The sequence below is a fragment of the Toxotes jaculatrix genome, chromosome 3 (genome assembly GCF_017976425.1).
Source record: "Toxotes jaculatrix isolate fToxJac2 chromosome 3, fToxJac2.pri, whole genome shotgun sequence".
Classification (NCBI taxonomy): Eukaryota; Metazoa; Chordata; class Actinopteri; family Toxotidae; genus Toxotes; species Toxotes jaculatrix.
In genome coordinates this window covers 17,859,773-17,880,213 of record NC_054396.1, presented here as the reverse complement: position 1 = coordinate 17,880,213, position 20,441 = coordinate 17,859,773, and the positions used below count along the sequence as shown (strand labels likewise).

General features: G+C 38.8%; 3 protein-coding genes across 7 annotated transcripts in view; all 3 read right to left on the bottom strand.

The window, feature by feature from the left end:
- The window catches only part of slc38a3b (solute carrier family 38 member 3b), a 32,063-nt gene extending 29,243 nt beyond the window's left edge, over window positions 1-2,820 (bottom strand). For 2 of the 4 annotated variants that reach the window (XR_005893859.1, XM_041034030.1), the window contains exon 1: window positions 2,527-2,817. The gene's annotated coding sequence lies outside the window, so the exon portion shown is untranslated. Of the gene's footprint in view, window positions 1-56; window positions 235-2,526 lie in introns of those variants that run through there. The other 2 variants (XM_041034032.1, XM_041034031.1) reach the window with 2 other exon arrangements.
- Window positions 2,821-6,963: 4,143 nt separating this feature from the next.
- rbm5 (RNA binding motif protein 5) lies at window positions 6,964-15,635 on the bottom strand. 2 transcript variants are annotated; one of them, XM_041033813.1, is made up of 25 exons: window positions 15,503-15,635; window positions 15,200-15,247; window positions 14,374-14,554; window positions 14,100-14,258; window positions 13,888-13,957; window positions 13,396-13,469; window positions 12,559-12,642; window positions 12,204-12,264; window positions 11,743-11,808; window positions 11,471-11,631; window positions 11,184-11,281; window positions 10,877-10,964; window positions 10,720-10,779; window positions 10,360-10,426; window positions 9,896-9,996; window positions 9,654-9,810; window positions 9,360-9,451; window positions 9,051-9,242; window positions 8,787-8,927; window positions 8,563-8,649; window positions 8,210-8,395; window positions 8,050-8,124; window positions 7,844-7,944; window positions 7,586-7,715; window positions 6,964-7,483 (listed from the first exon to the last, which is right to left on the bottom strand). In XM_041033813.1, exons 2-25 carry the CDS (start codon window positions 15,214-15,216, stop codon window positions 7,358-7,360), a joined length of 2,574 nt encoding a protein of 857 aa, XP_040889747.1. In that variant the 5' UTR covers window positions 15,217-15,247; window positions 15,503-15,635; the 3' UTR covers window positions 6,964-7,357. The 2 variants fall into 2 exon arrangements, with proteins under 2 accessions (XP_040889747.1, XP_040889748.1); XM_041033814.1 differs by having other exon boundaries at window positions 8,563-8,646.
- A 1,117-nt stretch (window positions 15,636-16,752) lies between these two features.
- Window positions 16,753-18,137, bottom strand: brk1 (BRICK1 subunit of SCAR/WAVE actin nucleating complex). The gene is made up of 3 exons (XM_041034135.1): window positions 17,979-18,137; window positions 17,372-17,454; window positions 16,753-17,259 (listed from the first exon to the last, which is right to left on the bottom strand). The coding sequence occupies exons 1-3, from the start codon at window positions 18,094-18,096 to the stop codon at window positions 17,233-17,235; spliced, it is 228 nt and encodes a 75-aa protein (XP_040890069.1). The 5' UTR covers window positions 18,097-18,137; the 3' UTR covers window positions 16,753-17,232.
- Between the last annotated feature and the right edge of the window lie 2,304 nt (window positions 18,138-20,441).

The window sequence follows — 20,441 nt, the reverse complement described above, 5'->3', positions numbered from 1 at the left end:
ATAGGGTCAGGTTCAACCCCACAGATTATGAGCCCCATGACAAAGATAATAATAACCTCTGGAGTGTCTGGTACTTAACACTTGGACTGACTCAAACGCGGATATTCACAGGTCTCTTCAGTGTGACAGAAGAGCACAGCTGGCTGCTTCCCACATGGATAAAACATCGGCCTCCACACAGCGCGCACCTGTCCGGCTCCTGCTCAAACTCTCAGCCACTTTGATCACCGTGCACACTGAGGTCACTGACCGCTTATCTGCCCATTCTCCACTGTGATGAACCCGGCATGAAAACCCATATAGGGTGCTGGTGTTTAGATAGAGGCCAAAGTCAAAAACACCCCCCCACCCACACCATTAAATACACAGAAAGAAGTTATCTGGAGAGTCTGAATGCAAATCATAATAATAATTATGCATATCATAATTGGTTAAAAGCTTTCAGTCTTACTGTGTTTGATATTTTAACATTTTTTTAATACAATATTTCCCATCAGGTAGTTACATGTTTTCACCTGTACAGTCACTGTTTTCCACAGTTGATGACCAGGCACCACCTTCTTTTAATCTGACCAGTTGAGTTGAGTTGACAATATGCACACCCACCTCTTTCCAAGACATTCAAATAATGAAACTAGCAAGCTGCAACATGCTTGTAAACTTTTTTAACCTTTGGCATTTTAACAAGACCCACAAAAAAAAAAAAAAAAAAAAAACAGTGCTACGAACCCTCCTCCTTGAAAATGTCTAAAAGGTCATGAGCTGGACAAGATAAGAAATGTCTAACCTTTAAGTATCATTATTATTAGTAGTAGTATCAGTTGTATTATGGTGGAAACCTGTTGTAACTGCAGGATATCTTACAGTAAAGTGACAGTAGTTTCACATAAAGGATCTTTAAAGGGCTAGTTCTCTGTAAACTCCAAATTACATGATTAATGAAAGAATGTAGCCTCTATTGTATTGAAACATTTTGACTTCATCTTGATTGATCAATTTATCATTTGGTCTATAAAATATCTATGAATCGTTAATCCTTATCACAATTTCTGCAAGACCCAGTTGAAGTCTTCTAATCGTTTGTTTTGTTCCACCAATAGTCCAAAACTCAAAAATATTCCATTTACTGTCATATAATACAAAGTAATTAGCAAATCCTCACAATTAAGAAGCTGGAACCAGCAAATGATGGCATTTTTACTAAGGCAAAACTGGTCACAGGTCTACTAATAGATGATATTTAACATGATAAATTAAACAGAAAAAAACAAGTCAAACACAAGCTTTCAAAACATATAATACAAAACACTGGTGCACATTCACTGCTCAATGAAAACTGCAAAACCACAAAACATTTAGGTCACAAAAAAACTGTCACTCACATACTCATTGAGAAAAAATGTAGATGGAAATCGTCGCAGTTGTTGTTCCCAAAAGTCATTATTGTCAGGCACACAATAATAACACAATACCACATGTAACAGGCTCAGTGATAATGTGTGCAGTAACTTCCTACACAGGGCGCTCTTCCTCCACATGGGTATATTTAGCCTACAATAACAAAGGCAAAGTGCTTTAAAAGGCTGCTGCTGGTTGTTAAAGCTACTGGTGTTTGTGTTATTCACGCCTTAACGCAGAGTGAATGTGTTATTGCTGTACAGTGGGTTATTATTCATTATTCTATTAGATTGGATCGGATATGGTTGTGGTTGCAGGAGGAAAAGGAAACTGTCTTTGGGCTTACTCGGTGTCATGTGGCATGGACACCGCGGACGCATTAAGATGTAGGCTGAGAAACTTAAAGATAAAAGTCTCACATGTTAGGGACCTTTAACTTGGGGCAAGCAGCGAAGACATGAGTGTTAGAACATCGATAATTAAAGTTGATTGATTTGAGCACCAACGTCTACTTGTGAAAATCACTACACGTATCAAGTGAAACTTGGAAACATTTGCGAAACACGTCGAATCAGATTGTGTGACACAGGCCTAATGCCATCCATCCAGATGTTGGTTTTACCTGTTGCAGGGAGACTTTAACTTCCAGGCTCATCCAACGCGTAATGAGAAAGATTCAAAATGCAACAACGTGAGTCGCACGGACAATGGATGAACAACAATCTGTCACTGACTCCTTCAGGCACATGGTCGTGACATCTGGACTTGGCGCTCACTGCAGGGGGACCAAACATGCTATTCTTTCTTTATTGATCTCTCCATACTAAGACACAAAGCCATATGTCCTACTATCCTACTATGGTGCGCCACGTGATCATATAGGCGACAGATATTCCTAATATATGTTTTCATTCTTTTCCCCTGGGCCATACTATATCCCTATGCGGTAGGAGGAAAAAAACCATACTATTTCCAAGGTTTTAAAATCTTATTTCACAAGCCCCAACCTTTCAATAAAACCAGTGGAATACAAACATCACGTAAAACACAACTGCATACATATCTCGAAAGCAAAGCTTGCCTATTTTTTTCTGTTTGAAGAAATATACCAGATTTGTTCAGTCTTACCAAAGGCTCTGGTCACGAAGCTTTCAGGTTAATTCCTCTGCTGAGTGGGAGTAATTTGATGATCAGTGTCTCTTTCTCTTTTTCTTTTTCTCGGTGATCGATACAGACTCTACATTTGTTGGTATCTGTACGCACATTCGGACCGTCGCTCTCCAAATCAGCAGCTCCGAAATGCGCGTAGAGAAATGGTCGGCATTGTAAAACCCTCTGAAGCTCAACTGTGGGGGTCGCACTAGGTCCGCCTTCTTTGCAACCCCCCTTTCAATAGCCGCGCTGTTCGCGGTAGGTTTCACCACTTGGTCTCGCAGTAGTTGAGGGAAAAGCATAGGCCGTAGAAGTCACGCTGGTAAGAACTCTGGTAACTTTGGTATGAAGGAAATGTGGCTCTACTTACAGTCTGACAAAGGGTAACGCACAAGAATATGGTGCGCAAATCAGTGTTCTCTCTCAGTGTGGCTGTGGGTCACACGTTTGTCTCTGAAATGGTTGTGGATATTTAAATTGACATTATTATGACATTAAACACTTATTACGGAGATGAGAAGGTCATTTTTGCCTCTGGCAGAGCACAGCACAGCAAGCTGAAACTAGTTTAGCTTTCTTTTTTTTTTATTATTTTCTTTTAAAGAAAAACGGTATACCTTTGTTCTGATGATTCATGATGCCATGGTGCAGATATGAGTTAACCAAGTTTACGGCTTGTACAACTGAAATATCACCTGTAAATGTTCTCATGTAGACATGAGAATAGAACAGATTGTCAGTAAAGCAGTGTGGAAGTGTCTTTAGCTCATCGAATATGATACAATCAACCACAAAAAAAACAAAAAAAACAAAAACAAAACAAAACAAAAAAAACACTGAGGCACAACACAAAGTAAACTAGTAAAACATAAATACACTTGAACATCAGTCATCCGTATGATGTTTAAACCCATGATGTCATACTGAACGTGCTACGTTCTGAACAGAGGCATTAAGTTTTACAATTTTACCACTGTAGCTTAAAGTGCCCTGTAAACGTTTACCCAAAAGCCATTAAGCAGACGATTGTCTAAATTCATTAGTGCATCAGCTGCCCCTCTAGCGGCCTCTAGAGACCATGCTGGCTTAATGGAGTTTGAGGAAACTTGGACTCAATGGTTACAGGAGTTCATTAGTTCAGAAAGGGCTCATTGCATGTGGTTGTGGCAATTAACAACAAAAACAGACCTTGATTTTTATAGACAGAGGCACTATTCCTCTGGCCTTTCAGGATGATGGACAGAAACAAAACTAATGACTTAACTCTGGAGGCAAAATAACTATAACACAAATATTAACTGATTAATAAACTGCTGAGCTTATGGTTAATATGTGATAACACTTCTGATGCCAGAAGGGTTGCAAAATTAGTGCTCATTTGTAACACTAGCTCAACTACATGTAATGGAATGGTGAGCAGGCCATGTATGTAGATGGAAATGTCTATCAAATCAGTAACATTAACAAAACAAAAAACAACAGATCCATTGACTGTGTAGATTAGTGGGAGCAGTGTCACCTCCATGTGACTCTGTGTCCCTCTGCTGTCATGACTGAGTTATTAAAGGAACCAATGAAACTCTTATGGGGATATAGCAACAAAATAACACAATATTACCCCAGACTGTACCTGCTGTGTTTTCAGACAAGAGGGCTGAAGATATGAAACGTACATTCCACAAACCCACATTTCAAAGATTGCCTTCTACTTATTTTTCAAAGAAATGGATGTTTAGTTCTGTGACTCAAACTCAGTAGCAATTCCTGAGAGCCACAAACTGGGGCTATCCTATACTGTTTCTTATGCTATTGCTCAGCTGGGTTTTAGGTGTGGTGTTTGGCAGCGTATAGACAATCTATGCAGAAGAGACGCATAATGTTCAAACAACAAAACAAGGACATGTGACCAAACTCTCCTCTGCCCTCACGTTTAGTATACTTAAGAAAAACAGACTTTCCTGGTGCTTTCTGATGGAATCCTAATATTTGACTTACATCGTTTCCATAAAAATATTAATTGATGAACTTTTTGCCCTGAACTCTTGCCTGCTACAGGCCTGCACCCTGATGCGATACACACCTCAGCCAAAATCTGCTTAGGTGATGAGCAGAACTTGCTCACTGCCAAGCTCTTTATTAGTTTTACAGTTTATTTAAAAGGATTACGTAAGCCCCCATTCATAGAGAGAGGGACATGGCTCATCTTTCTTGAGCTGCAGATGGATGTTTGATTTTTGAGATGTTTCTGAGAAAGCAGGGTGGGACTGTAACAGCAGATTCCATCTAAGACCACAGGGGTTAAGATGTATTGCTACAATATATTTATGTAACAGAGGTGGATGTGAGGTTCAGAACATTTCTCCCTGAGAGGTGGAAATATCAAAGGACAGGGTACCATGAGGGCCAAGAAACAAACCCAAGGGATATACCCTATTATGTTTCATTGTGTAACACACTGTTTATATAAGAGACAGGCAAACTGACCACCTCTTAGGAACAATGTCATTTATTATATAATTTACAGGCCCAGGCACATGTGCCCTATACTTCGTAGTCTGACAATAGAAACATACAGTATCCATGAATTGAGAGGACAATGATCCCTTCAAACAAAAGATACACAAAAGTAACACAAACATTAAAAAATTAATTAAAAACTTGTATGTTGACTTTAAAGAGTGGCTTTTAATCAGATGGGTTCAAAGAAATTATTTGCCAAATCTCAGAAAACACACGCAATGTATGCTGATGACCAGAAGAAGCCCACTATCTCACCCAGGTGTAAATGTTTTTGGTTCTAACTGCAAACTGAGATATGTTGCGTTAAACATCACTTACAAGGAAATATGAATTGTAAAAGACAGGAAACACCGGTTAAAGAGACCAGCTCATTTCTGCTCAAGTACTTCCTCTGTGCAGGGCTTTATCTGAGCTTCAGAAACTTCCCACTCTGACAACACAAAGAATTTATTCACATTCACACACACACACATGCACACATCCATATTAGTGCATAAGATACTTACACTAGTCATTTGTGTAAATAAGCAGAAAGACTCCAGGGGATTGTTTATATAATTGAAGAAAAGTGCCTAAAAGGAACAGCCATCGTAAGTGTTGCATGTTCTGTGATTAATATGATGCTTTATTTAGCTTACACCAGGTCTGGTCAGAGTGCTGGACTGTCTAGATGACAAAATGACAAGAGATAAATAATACATTCAGATATATTGCAATTTTTTTTGGAAACAGACCCGTCAAAATATCATATGCTCTCAATATTTACATTTAAAATTAAAACACAGCATTCAAATTTTATGATTGATGTTTCAAACATAAATAAGTAATATTTTAAAATAAATGAATAGACTTGAAAACTACTAATGGACGACCCCTGTGTCCCTGTGGTATATCATTATTATATAAAACAATGCAGTAAGACACTTATGGAATTTTCAACGTCCCTAAAGCCTTCTGTGGTTCTTTCACACTGTCTGTTGTTACGGTTTAGGAGAGAGCTTGGAACAGGCCAGACCAAATATAAGATGGGTCACTAACAGCCGGATCTAAATTGTATGTACAAAAAACATTTGGTGTCTTGCTGAAGGACACACCTTGGATGTCAGTCAGTCCATGGCTTTAACTCTGGGTCCTCTAGTGGAAGAACAATATCACTACAGCATCCTAAAAGTGCCACTTAATAGTTGTGCATAAGACATTATTAAAAGATATGAATATATAAGGGATGATGCAAGTAAGATAGAGGAGGACACATAAGGCAAGCAACCTTTCCTTGGATACAAATACTTTTAGTGTTTGAATTAAAACGTCTTTATCCATTATTGAAGTAACACAACCCAAGTATTGAGACTATTTGTAGAAGAAAGGAATGTTCACAAACTGAAAAAGCCTGCAGGCTTAAAGTATGTGGTTGATACCATTATCTATCCTGGTGGTCCATTGCAAGCTATTCAGTTAGTTTTGTTACACGTCTGACTTGTTTCAAAGATTAGTTTTTCAAAATGGTGGAACTGCAGCTCCAGATTCCCAGGGGCATCACTGTAATATCAGTAGTTTAATTCAGAGTGATATTTCTATAAAAAATAAAGACGATCTATCACAGCATAAACATCATTGCAAGTGATTTAAATAGGATTTTGAAATACTGGTTTTACCTACAAATTAAGCACTTTAATCTACAGATATAACTCACACTGAGTGGTAGAACCTGTCATTTCCCCTCTTTTGGTTTTTAATTCCTTAGTTTTCTTCGTCTTCGTAGCCACATTATAATTGCATTGTAACCACAGAGGTTCTACATTTTCTGGTCCAGATATATAGTAATGTTTATGATCACTAATAAAGGCTCTTTTTTAATTTGTAAAAGAAAAAAAAAAATCACCACCAGAAAACTCTTGTCATTTCTTTTATGTACAAACAAAAGATTTTGTATAAACTGTACAATCTTTTTAAACATGCTGAGACAAAAAGGCATTACCACAACCAAAATTCAACAAAATATCTAAACTAGGCAATTAACTTTACTGTGCATATGTACAAGTTATAAATTATGTAATTCACTATCTTTATATGCCTCCGTTACATTTTATTTCTATGGTCTGGTTGGCAAGAGGCATAATCATCAGGGATCATATATGGAGGGAAATCATTAAAAGAGAACCTCTCTTTTGCTTCCATTCAAAGTCTTTTATCTTTGTTAATGCAGACACAGTGCAGCTTTGCCTCAAACAGAACCGAATCATTCGCAGGTCATGATGATAAATCATTTGATCTTGAGACTAATGACTTATTCCAATTCAGTGAAGCGAGCAAACATGGCTTTGCGGACTGCGTCTTTATACGTGTCCGAGGCAGAGAGGGTGTAGTTGGATCCTTTAATGCCAAGTCCAGCTCCTTTTGTTCTCAACTGTGCCTGAGGAGGAAAGAGGTATATATACAGTTACTGATGGGTACTAGATACACACAGACACCACCAGGTAATTGTTGTGAATGTGCTATGAATTGCTGTCAATACCTCAATTGGTGCAGTGATGCCCTGCTGATTGCGACCAAGTCCTTTCCCCTCCTTCCAGCCCATGGCCTGCAGCATTTTGTTGCCAATATTGTCACTGTTAAGGCCGTCCTTTGTGGGCTGCTCATAGTTACTGCACAGGAAAAAATAGAGAAACATTTTAACTCTGAAAAAACGTAATATGAACAACCTGAGCCCTGCAAGGACTGGAAAACAGCATGTTACACAAATCAGTTATTGAAGGAAAACAAAGCTGCTTACATGACTGGTGCTGGTTGGCTAAATTTCTTCTTTTTGGGCGCTGGGGGTTCAGGGATGCCGTATTTTTCTCTCCTCTCAGCTGCTCTATCTCTGTATTTCATCTATTCACCAGAAGAATAAAAACATTTTGAATGTTACAATGCAGTCACTTTGAAAGGGGAACAATATCAGCCACTAAGAGCAGGGTGATACATATTGAGCCGAACCTCAGTCTCTTTCCTTTCCAACTCTTCCAGCTCTGCTTCGCTCATTTTGGATCTGCGGAGAACCTCCAGGTTTTTCTAGAAAGGACCAGTGAAAAGATGAATACCTCTGACTGACACTTTGGAGTTTCCCTATTTACGTCTGAAGAAAATGTGATGTTACCTTGTGAAGATCAGACAGTTGCTGATGTCGAATTAGACTCTCTTTATTGGGAAACTGTCTCCTACACAGCAAGCAGGCCAACTTTTTCCAGTCTGTCAGTTTGTCCTGGCCTCCGTCACCAACATCAGGCTCTGTCCCCCCCTCCTCAGGGTCACTGTCTCCACTGTAGGCTGCCACAAGGCCACACTAACCACACCATGGATAAACAAAGGCAGGTGTAAATATAGACAACTCCTGAATATAACTGAGCACATGTATTGCTAATCAAGCTAAAATGGCACTGACAATAATTGTTATAACCCTGCAAGAAAAAGGTTCAGCCCCCCAAAACCAGGGAGGCAGAAAATACTTACCTTGGAAGTGTTCACTGAGCTGGTTGGTGGCTCCTCCTCAGGGCCCCTTGGCATCTCTGACATGAGTCTGTCTAGACCTCCCACCTGCTTGGGGGAGAAGAAGGAAGAAAAATAAATAAATAAATAAAAAAAACCAAATAAATCCATCCATTTAGGACCTTTAGGTCTAAGGCCCACACATGCAATCTCAAAACCTTTTCAGATGTCAAATCCTACTGGATTACCTTCTTCTCAAACAGTGTGTAGCCAGCATCAGCCGCTGCTGCCTCCTTCCTCTCTTCTTGACTAATAGGCTGAAAGCTACTTTTAAAGTTCTCTTTCTGCTTGTTGAGACTTTTAGCCCACCGTTCCATATCTTTAGCAATCTGAGGGAAAAAAAATCAAACAGACTTGAACATGAAGTTAAAGCCTAAAAAAATATTTTTAAAAAATCCTACATAACAGTACAAATAAAACAATATTTGCTGACAAGGAATTAATGATGATACCTGCTGAGCGGTCTTGCTTTTGGGCTTTTCCTTTTTCTCCTTGCCTTCTTTAGGTTCTTTGCTACCTGTTGCTGCGGAGCCGCTTGTTGTGTTATCATTCTGCCCAGCATTTGGGTCAGTTGCGGCAGGTACGTATGTCTGCTTCTCACTGTCCCAGTACAGATACTGCTGGGTCTGAGAGTTGTAGTAATACTGAAAGAAAATAAACAACAATGTAAGTAATCAAAACAATATAAACTCCTGTAATTGTCACCAACATGACAAAAAACCAAGAGACTGACACCCATGTCGTGGCTGTACACTACTTACATGTGTGTTTGGGTCATAGTAGAGGCCAGTTTGAGGATCATAATAGTAGCCAGAGGACTCATCATACTGATAGGTGGATGTATCAGGAACAGCTGTCAATTATACAACATAACACTTTAGTTTAACATGATATCACTCTCAAACTATAGAACCAAATTCAAACTAAAGTCTTGCTGTTTAAAAGGTCTATCAATGGAAACACTATAATATAATGTATGTGACAGCGAAGCTGGGGAGTTTTGCACATCATTCATCATCGTTATTATGGTTTTTAGGGATCCTGTGTGCTCATACCAGCGCTGGAATCAGTTGTCTGTCCAGAGGTTGTTACCGTACTGGCATCGGTAACAGTGGCAGCAACTACAGGGGCGACGGGCGCAGACGCAGTTTCAACGCTGGAGAGATGTCCTGTCTGGGGTTTTGGCTCCAGTTGCTGAGCGAGAGGCAATGCCTGCAATTAATGTAATTGTTATTTTGAGACCGTTACACCATGCATGTTAATAATGGTACTACAGTGTAATTACAGAGTACGGTACCTGAACAGCAGGCTGAGCAATTATATGGGGTTGGTAGACTTGTGCACTCTGTGAGATTACTACTCCAGCTGCAGTTGGAACAATCTTTACACCGGGGGCAGCTAAAATTGGAAAAGCAGAGCTCTGTGAACAATTTTCCAATGCTAAACATCAGTGTGTAAACAGAGTCAAATAATTACATTGTTCAGAATCTCACAGAGATCTGTCTGTGCTTGCTGCTTCTAAAAACAGGGTTTATCTATTATACTATTACTGTGCTTGTTGTTTCTACAGGCTTCGTGTCAACAATTGTTAGAATATCCTGTAATCTCAGATGCGCGTCATCACATTAAACAAAACACTGAAAGGACTACATTTTTACTAAATACTAACTGTAATATTTTCTTATTTTCCAATACCAATGTTGTGCAATAAATGCTTAGTAACTGTGCCAACAATCTGTAAGGAGTGAGATCATCTCGTACCTCCTAGAATTCCATTTCCCTGTGAGGTGCTGGCTCCTGCTCCTTGCTGGAAGAACGTCTGGTAGTCCTATTGAAAAAAGTAATTCATTGAAATACAAAGATACATTTTTGAGCTTTAGAGGTGTGAAACTACCTCACTTGAGTTTGTACCCAGCAGAGATGCAGATAAGAGATGCCATTGTGGCTTGATTTTTTTTAAAAACACTATTATGAAATATAGGTTATCTCTTAAATATTGTCATCAGTAATAGAACGGTCATATTTCAATAAATGCACCTTTAAAGTAAACCGATTAAAAGATACAATCAGTATATAAGAAATGATCTACTGTTTTTACCATGTTTCTTCTCTTCTACTAACCTGTGACATTGGAGTATAGCCTTCCTGTAGGTAGCTGTACTCTGACATTCCCTCTGAGCTCTGTTGTGGTTGAAAAGGTAAAGCATGCAATTATGATTCTGTGACAGTGGTATCAGGACATGACAAATAACATGATGTTGAAAGTACATGGGCCTACCTGACTTGATGACCACTGGGCTGCCGCAATGGCTGTGCTGGCCACAGAGAAGGCACTGACACGATTTCCGTCTGGTAGTAAAAGGTCCCTAAAACAAGGAAATGTCAAAGATTGCAAACAAGTTTAATCGCATCTTTAAGACGAATGTCGAATGTGGTTGAATGTCCCCTCTCCTTATTGTAGATTAAAATATGCAATATGAGGGAAAATACATGACTTGCCAACAAAGTTAACAGTTAAAGACTACAAATCAATCTTTTCATCTATCAAAAAACTGAAGCACACAATACACTACTGTTATACTCACTTTCTAGCGCTCTTAGCATAATCCACCCCAATGGTTTTCCCATCCAGTTTTAGAGGAGGCTGCAGTCCCTGCAATATGGTTAGCAGCTGAGAGGCTTCCTGTGAAAAGGAGTTATATTAAAAATTTTAGTAAAATGCAGACATCAGTAAGGTGGCAAGTTCATCCAGGAGAAAATAAAAATATTAGTAGAAAAAAAAGAAATGTTGGTTGTTACAGATGTAAATTATGACTTTCCTTAGCAGTACATTGTGACAGTGTTCACTTGAAGATATTAAAGAAAGCTTTACCAGAGGAGAGGACAGCTGTACAAAGGCAAAGCCTCTGTTCTGGCCTGTCTGCTTGTCTTTGATGAGGCGAATGTTGTTGGATGAAAGATTAGCATATGGTGCCAGGGCTGCCATGATGGCTTCCACGGTGGTCAGGGGAGCAATATTTCGCAGGATGATTGCTGGACAGAACAAAAGTCTATGCGTAAGAACAATCTACCATGGATAAGGATTAAATGTTTCATTCCAAAGTGGGACATTACATCTTTAATATCTTTAATAAAAGTCCTTACTGTCGCCATAGAAATCTCCACTGGGTTGAGTTTCAGAGGCTCCAGTGTTACTGTTGGTTTCACTTTCTGTTGAGAGAATGACAGAGAAGTAAGAGGTGCATTAACATAACCTTCAGAGAGTGCAATCAAAGAACTGGAAATGAGGTAAGTGACAAGTGTCAAACACCTGTGCTAAAAATGAGCCGGTGTTTACAATATCAGGTAGACTATCCCATTAACTCCATTATGTATGGTGTTTTGTCCCCATTTTGTGTTATTGTCAGATGGGTAGGAAAAAATGCATGCTGTTTCCAAATCTATGCACTTTGCCTACACCTGACAACACTTAAGAATCTATATCATCTGGTTTACTAGGCCTCTTTAATTCCAAAAACACAAATTTTGCGTTGCACCCCAGCACTGCTGCCTCACGCTGTCCGGATATCTGCTGTCAGTGGCCTCTTGTTGATTTAACTACTTACCAGCTTTGGCTGCTCCACACCTGAAGCACTTCAGCCTCCTCCGGAAATTGTACAGGCCACACTGCAAGTAACCGTTCACATCATTTTTATTATACACCTACTAAAGCCCTTAACAGTGCTGCCTCAGAGAACAGGCAGTCTATATTGGTGCAGCATACCATACTTACCTGAGACACAACCTAACCGCTACCGCTTATCCAAATGTAGGTGTACCAAAAACATAAGCTAACAGAACTGCAACAATTGTAACTTAAATGCCTAACGTTTGTGTATGTGTGTGTGTGCGCGCGCAGTGTTCTGCAGTAGCATCGTTTGGATAATGTGACCATTAAACCAAGACAGATCATTAACTTACAGTGTTGCAGAGCCAGTCTTCATACTTGTTTCTGGGGTGACTGTAGTGCATGTCCACGCTTTTGCCTTGGATGGTCAGACGTTTCTGAAAGAGGAGGACAAAAATCACTCAAGTGTTCATGGCGAACATTAATCTCATCAACAGAGCAAGCAGTGTTGGAAGGGAGAGAAGGGGAGGAGGGACCCCCAACAGATAGCCTTTGTGTTAAAGACAGGTACTTGATGTTTATGTGTGCATGATGTATAGAGGGTTCTTTAGGTGTTTGGGACCCGCGTGTCCAGACTGAGCCGGAGCAGAGTGTACAATGTGACCCTAACAGACATTTTTGACTGCTTTAAAAACATACTGGCTTCCCACAAAAAATGTTATAGAAAAGAATGACTTTCTTTGAAAAATAAACAAATAAAATAAAAAATAAAATAAAATAAAATAAAAAAATCCCCATCTGTTGAGGGGAAAAGAATGGTCTGAAGTTAAATTCAGCTCTGAAATATGACTGAAAATGCCTCTATCACCAAGGTAACAATATTGTGTTCGCTAACTTAAATACAGATTCCTTAAGGAGATGACCTCACAATACCAGCCAAATCTGCAGCTTTGATGCTACTGCCTTTAAAATAAACTACATAAAATACGTGTCAAAACATAGATCATGAAAATAATCATCTCTATTCATTTACAAATAAAGCCTTTTTGCTCTGTAATATACCATTCTTTTTTTTTTTTCCAAAAAGTACAGTTTCCACACTACTTGTTCAAAGCACTTTGGTTGCCTTTTGGGTTATTTTTTTTCCAGATCCCCAAGATTAAAACTAGACTTGGCGATTGTGAAGCAACCTGATTGGTCTCCATCCATCGGGTAGCATCTTGCAAGTGATAAAAGTCCACGAAGGCGAAACCACGGCTTATACCTAGAGACAGCATTCAAATATAGACGGGAGGCGTGTTAGTTTAGAGTCCATGGGCATATTATTCAAGCTCTTCCACAAACTGCTTCACGACCCAGGCCCTTTTTGGTACACAATGGGCCACTCCTTAGGAGTTTTACCATAGCAAGAAATCCTGTTGAATATCACAGTTTGAAACACACTCAACAACAAAGGGTGTGTCTGCCAATTGACTTCCTCAAAACTATTACTGTTGCTGCTACTTACCTTAAAAAGATCCTCATCGAGATGAAACTGAAAGACTTAAATCAACATTTCAACCCCCTTTCAAGTAACAATTCTCTCCTAGCTGCTATGGGAAAATGGGTCTGAACGGAAGCAGATTGGCCCTATGGTCACAGACTGGGGGAAGGCTTGGCTCCGTCTTCTATCTGGTTCTCACCTGTTTTCTTTTTCATCAGCCTGACATCCACTGGCTGGGGTCCCTCCAGTTGGTCTATGGCAAAACGAACCTACATAACAACATTGAGACGGTACTTTAACATTATTATACTAAACCTTTCCCATTTTAAAAAAGTCATATCATGTGGAGCACACATATCAAACTACGCACAAAAATGGTTGCATATAGGCAGAAGAAGACTAAGGACTTACATCATCCTCAGTGACATGAGGAGACAGACCCCAGAGCATGATGGTCTTGCTCTTCTTCTCGTCTCCAGGTTCCCTTCTGTAATCCTGCTCTGGGTAGTCGCCATCAGAGTGATACCCATCTTCTGATCTATCACTGTTGCGTCGTTTTCTTTCTCTTTGCTATAAACAAATAAATCAATTTATCGGTTCAGCATTACTGTCATCAAATAAAGTAATTTCACTAAAATAACATATACTGATACTATTAAAAGTCACTGAATATTAAAACAACTACCTCTGGACTGTCCCTCAATCCTCTGCGATCTCCTCCTTCATAACGATCACTGCGTCTTTCTTCCCCCCAGCGGCGCATGTTGTGATCACGCTCTTGATCCCGCTCTCTTCTGTCGCGCCATTCTGATTCATCACGGGGCTGGTCAGAGCCATATCTACCGCTGCGCTCTGTCCGACTAATCCTATTTAGGTGGACATTGAAAAGAGAAGCAAACCATTATATTTCTTAGAATATGACTCACACAAATACTGGTGTACCAGAAAAACATTTACTTGACTAACAAAAAAACCTGATATCTTCCCCCTCTTGTAGGACTAAAATGTCTCTATTTTTGCAGTGCTTATGCAGATCAAAGGAGCTTTTATGAATATTTACATCTGTACAAGTTCTACTCACACTAAAACAATGTTTATGATATGTCACAACTTCCAAAATGTTTCCATAAAAAAGAATATCCCCTCAGATAAGACCAGGTTTCAAAAAGCGTTTATAGGCAGCCATAATTTCTCAATTTAAGTGATGTGGACAAAGAGAAGGTGTTCCACTGCACAATAAAGTGGACCCTTATCTGGGTAGTGCTTACTCTCTTCTCAAAGGTTAGATCCATTACAAATCCCTGACATGCAACTTCAAACTGGAGGAAATACACAAGTTATCTGGACCTGAATTGATTACTGAGGGTTAAAGTTACAGGCATTTTGATTGCAACATTATCTCTCCGTCTAAGAACAGGACGGGTTTTGAACTTGGACTAAACTAACACTGCTATTACTGTTAGCCACACCTACGATGGCAAACGGCGCTAGCGCCCAACGATGCTACTCACCTTTTATCAGCTCCCATTTTTCCCTCTGCCTCCGCACTCGCACGACCTCTGGAAGGCAAAAATCCCATGAGTTACGAGTCCTACAAACACTCTGTTCTGATTTTAGTTATCAACACGTTCAAACACAACAGTTCTCCTGCAGTCGAATTATCAACATTACAATGAGTACAACAAAATGCTTGTTAGCCACAACATGGATTCGGTCTAACGTTAGCAAGTAGACTTAACTTATACCGAAATGAACGACCTAAATAAGAAGCTATAAGGTGTTTCATTTTCAAATCTGGATGTACAGTAACTCACCAGTGTTGTCTGTTAACAGTATTACTGCTTACTATTCGTTTTTCAAAATGATATTTGAAGAACTGTAAGCACGAAAATTCATCTCACGTTCAAGGACTTTCCACAACTCTACAACAGAACCTTCTTTGTCCCAAGGTGCATTGGTGTACGACCCGGTGCATTATGGGTAATTTTACGTTATTTTGGCCCCGAATTTGCCTCACAGGCTCAAATCACTCCTACATGATTCTTTGTTCTGCCAAACAATCGGTTGCATATCGGTTCATATTACAGAAAATAAAGCTGGGGTTATGTAGGGTCACATGCTTCTACAACTGTATGCCAGTCAGGGCTTAAAAAGGACACGTACTACCTGAACGTAAAAGCTGCCTGAAAGCCCAAACTGAGGGCATTTCTCATTATAAACCCCAATGTAAAATACTCTATTTCCGCCATTTTACTGGGTATTTCGCATTTGAGTTTCTGCAATTGCAGCTTATGCAAGTCCTTTTCAGACATTTAATGCTTTTAAGGTGTGAGATAATTTGTTAAGTTGACATCTTTAAACACGCTGCTGTTTGTCTTTTCCTTTATTTTATCCCAATTTTTATAGCATAAAAGTAAATTAGCACGTCTTGTGCATTAGTGATCGATCTGGAGGCTTCACTCAATTCAGCCTTTCCAATAATTTGCAGCGCTATAAAATGAGATATAAAGATCCCAGCTTCGTCTCTTTGTAACACTCAATGACTGAATATAGTGTCCTCTTATTTTGTCCGTTGTGCAAGATGAGGAGAATATGCACATGAAGGATTGTTTAGATTCTTCAGTAGAAATATCATCCCCTCAAATCTGGCATATAATTCTTAGTGTACTAAATACTGTATTACAGTGTAAGATACATATTGTGAATGACATAAATATAATGTAAAATCTGAGCAGACTATTATTAGTCCTCAGTGTACAGTGTACACATAAATCCATCTCTAAAAAAAATTATTCATACAATATTTAACTTTTCAGCATTAATCAGATTCATATTCAGAGAACTTTACACTATATAGTGTTTGGTGTCCAGCTCTTACCTGTATACAATACTGTACATTAGTGTTTTTACCATTTACCATTGTTTAGCTGTATGTCTATATTTGTATCTTGTAAACCTCTCCGCTTTGAGTGTACTGAGAGCTATTGAGAACTAGACTAGATTTCTTTGTGTTTGTTAACATTCCTGGTCAGTTGAATCTGATAAGTTACAACATGAAACAAGGTCATTGTTCATCATTTATTACAGTATTTAAATCTTGAAACATCACCAAACAGTTCACTGTACAAGCAGGTCCTTGATAAAGATGACTACACAATTACTTGTTCAACATGGCACACAAGAATGTTCCCCTTTCATATATCTCTGATGTGGTAATGATACTGTATTCAACACAAATGGCCAACAAATTGTGCTGATACCAGATCCATAACTTAGCTCCACAACATTTTTGAAAGCAATACTTATGGATCTTATTTTTATTTTGTAACAATGATTTTGCCTGAATCACTGACGCCAAAGACAAACCCACATCTTCTTTATAAATGCGTCATGAGATAAAATAACACAAAACTCAGCAATTTAATATAAAAATGGTCCACATGGCCCGAAAAAGCAGGGTGGAATCCATCACACTTATTCCAAGAATTCAGGGTGGTAGAGTGGGCAGGTAGCTCTAGGATACTATGAATTTCCACTATGAGTTTTAGGTCAGGGTCTCTCCTTTTGTCACCTGTAATGAGACGCCAATATCTATGGTTATATCACTTTGAATAATCATAATCATAATGAAAAGAAGAAAAAGAAGATGCCTTGTTACTTAAATAACAAGACAGTTTACTTACCCTTGCCTCAATGTATTCAATTCTCCTCTCCAACGCTGTCAGCTTCTCATTGAGAGTAGCCAAACGGGATCGACACGACATATCTGATGGTAATAAGTTTAGCAAGTTATGGTATTTTAGTCTGGGGTAGCTTGTCCATGCCGTCAATAACAATGAACACCATTGCTGATAATTAACGTCATGTCTAAGAAAACACCAGTACGTATCGGTGCTTATGCAGCTGTTGGTATAACATCCCTGACAACAGAGCAGACTAGCGTTAGCAGCAGCAATGGAAATGGCGCTAGCGCTCTCAAAACTGATATCCATCAGTGATTTGATTTAATGTTATGACATTTGTTAGGCAGCTTACATTGGGTAACCAGCAAAACTACATGAACGGTAACGCTTCATCAAGCTGTCATGGTTCTTTTACGAAGAAACAATAACGAGCCTGCAACTAACAATAAAGCTAATGGCTAACTGGGAGTGGCCATCAAAAACATCAACACCAGTGCTAGCAACGACAGGACAGCTAGCTCAAGTAAGCTAGCTCGATCTGGCCATTTAAACAAAACATCCACATCTGAGGCGATCATATCCGTAAAACTGATTGTTAAAAGCTTACCGAAAGAGTTAAGAAAGTCGGCGATTTTTTTGATACTGCTCGTAATTACTTCTATATACTCTCGATTCGCCCAGTCTTGGTGAATCTCTCTTTGCACTGGATCTTCCTGACCAGCCATGTTGGATGAGACGCAGCTCAGCGTAGCATTCAATCAAGCATTCGATCTGTGTTCATTCAGGAAGCATGGCGTAGACCGGCTAGATCTTCCTGCTTTATAATTAGTTTGCCGTGTTTAAAATTTAAGAGAAATCGGATACTCATTTCAATAACACACATCGGCGTATTACCTTTAAAATAATGTCACATCTATAGCGTTAGTTTGCGTTAAATATCAGTTCGGCAACTCACAAGACGGCTTTAATTTGAGTTGGTAACGTACGCATCTCCATATAAGTGAACGTCGACAGATTTATGTTTTTTTTTTTTTAATTTATTATTATTTATTTATTTTTAATCTATGGACGTAGAAATTAGAGTTAAACCAAACACCACGACTAGTCGATATTTCGACAAACTGACTATATCATTCCTCATAACGAGGGTTGCCTAGGAACATGATTGCGAGCAGTGGCGGTTCTACATTGAATTGCTCCCTGGGCGCCACCCCCTCCGAGCCCCCCCAAAAAAGAAAAGACATTTAACACAAACAGTCATGTTTTAACAATATTTATATTATAACAATCTCCAACTCCAATATTGCATAGAAATTAAAATAATCAGAAATTAAATAGATATGCTCTATATTCATAAAAGTGGCAAAAACATACACAATCACACATAACAGCAGAGAATAACAATAATATAAAATAAAAATAATTTTATTATTTTAGAATAATAAAGAAAAAAATGAATAATGTACAAATAAAAAATAGAATAAATATTCTGAATAGCACAAATCCTTCATCACACAAATGAAAACACACTAAAGGAAATCTAATTATAACACTATTAACAAAAAGTAACAAACTAACAACCAAAAACTAAAACCTGACCTTTCTGGCCTTCCTTGATGTAAAATCATCAATGATGTCATCATATGAAACCTGCTCCCCTATTGAGTGATTGATACTGTTGACAACAAGGCCAGTGGGCCATTCCTGACACATGGTTGACCTCAGGTACGACTTGATCAACTTTAGCTTTGAAAAGCTCCTCTCTGCTTGAGCCACAGTGACTGGCAGAGTAAGTGCAATCCTGAGAGCAGGATTATGAGAAAAAAAAAAAACGTGCAGGAATTATAGGCCTGTATTAATATTATAAATGAAATGTGCATTATTTGGAAGAAAGTCGTGGTGACTTTAGCCCACTAATTCCATTAGAGTACGTGTTCATATAACCTTGGTAAAATCTTTTGAAAGTGTTGGCATCATGGCATATAAATGTAGACACTTTGTCATATGTTTTCTGTCCCAGTTGGAATTACCCACAATGCCCGCCGCCCGTCCCTTCTGTCGCGGTCTTGCTTTATACACACAGCTCACAGTGAATTACCCACAATGCCCGCCGCCCGTCCCTTCTGTCACTGTCAGATGGGCACAGATGAGGCTGGGGTGTGTGTGTGTGTGTATTTTTATGTAATGAATCTATATGTCTTATCTATATCTAATGTTATTTAGAATTATATATCTATATATAATCTATGTAACTCTTTATCTATATCTATCTAATTTATATATTATATATCCATTATATCCATCCAGTATCTACACTGATTCTCCAAAAATACACTATCAACACTACTAACTCTCAAAACACCTAACAAACGCAACAAACCGACATACTCTGCAAAGAAAAATTCAAATGACCGCCCCTATATAGAGCTATCCTATCTCTGAACACACTCGATCCCGCCATGTGATTCACATGACAAACCGAACCAATCCGGTGATTCGTATGACGTCCGAAGCACTCACCTGCTTCGAACGTCACTCAAGTGCTTCAAACGTCAGTAACCGGTTAGTTAGACTGAATAGTTTTAATTAATTTTGTTACATAAAAAAACAAGTTCTCTCCTTTGGCCCTGATTTGCTAGCTGGCATCTTTCATCATTCATCTTTGCATACAAACCAACTGACAAGTTGCGCTAGTAAAGGTCTGACCAAAATGTGCTGATTTCCTCCTTCTTTTAAAATGATATTCATAAAAATAGTTCAAAATTCAAGTGTACAAATATGTATTCTTCATGTAACTATTTTTATCTACTTTAATTTTCATGAAATGAACATTATTTTTAAAGGACATCCATACAAAAATGATTTCAGTATCATAAATTAAAAAAATGGCAAAAAATCAGCGCACAGGCTCTCTGGGCCGCACCCCGAGAGAGGATCCCGTTCCTTGTGAATGCTATAGACGAGAGCGCACAGGATATGTGTTGTCAACCAGAGTTTTCATTGTTGCATCACCTATTAAACTGTCCATAATTGTTGGTTGTGTGCGTTGTTCTGTTTGAGTGTCAGCCAC

Coding starts and splice junctions, on each gene's coding strand:
- brk1 (XM_041034135.1), bottom strand. CDS start 18,096: ATGGCTGGTCAGGAAGATCCAGTGCAAAGAGAGATTCACCAAGACTGG. Junction 17,455..17,978: donor CGACTTTCTTAACTCTTTCG/GTAAGCTTTTAA, acceptor TATTACCATCAG/ATATGTCGTGTCGATCCCGT. Junction 17,260..17,371: donor TTGAATACATTGAGGCAAGG/GTAAGTAAACTG, acceptor GTCTCATTACAG/GTGACAAAAGGAGAGACCCT.
- rbm5 (XM_041033813.1), bottom strand. Junction 14,259..14,373: donor GATTGAGGGACAGTCCAGAG/GTAGTTGTTTTA, acceptor ATTTGTTTATAG/CAAAGAGAAAGAAAACGACG. Junction 10,780..10,876: donor CCCAGTGGTCATCAAGTCAG/GTAGGCCCATGT, acceptor CAACCACAACAG/AGCTCAGAGGGAATGTCAGA.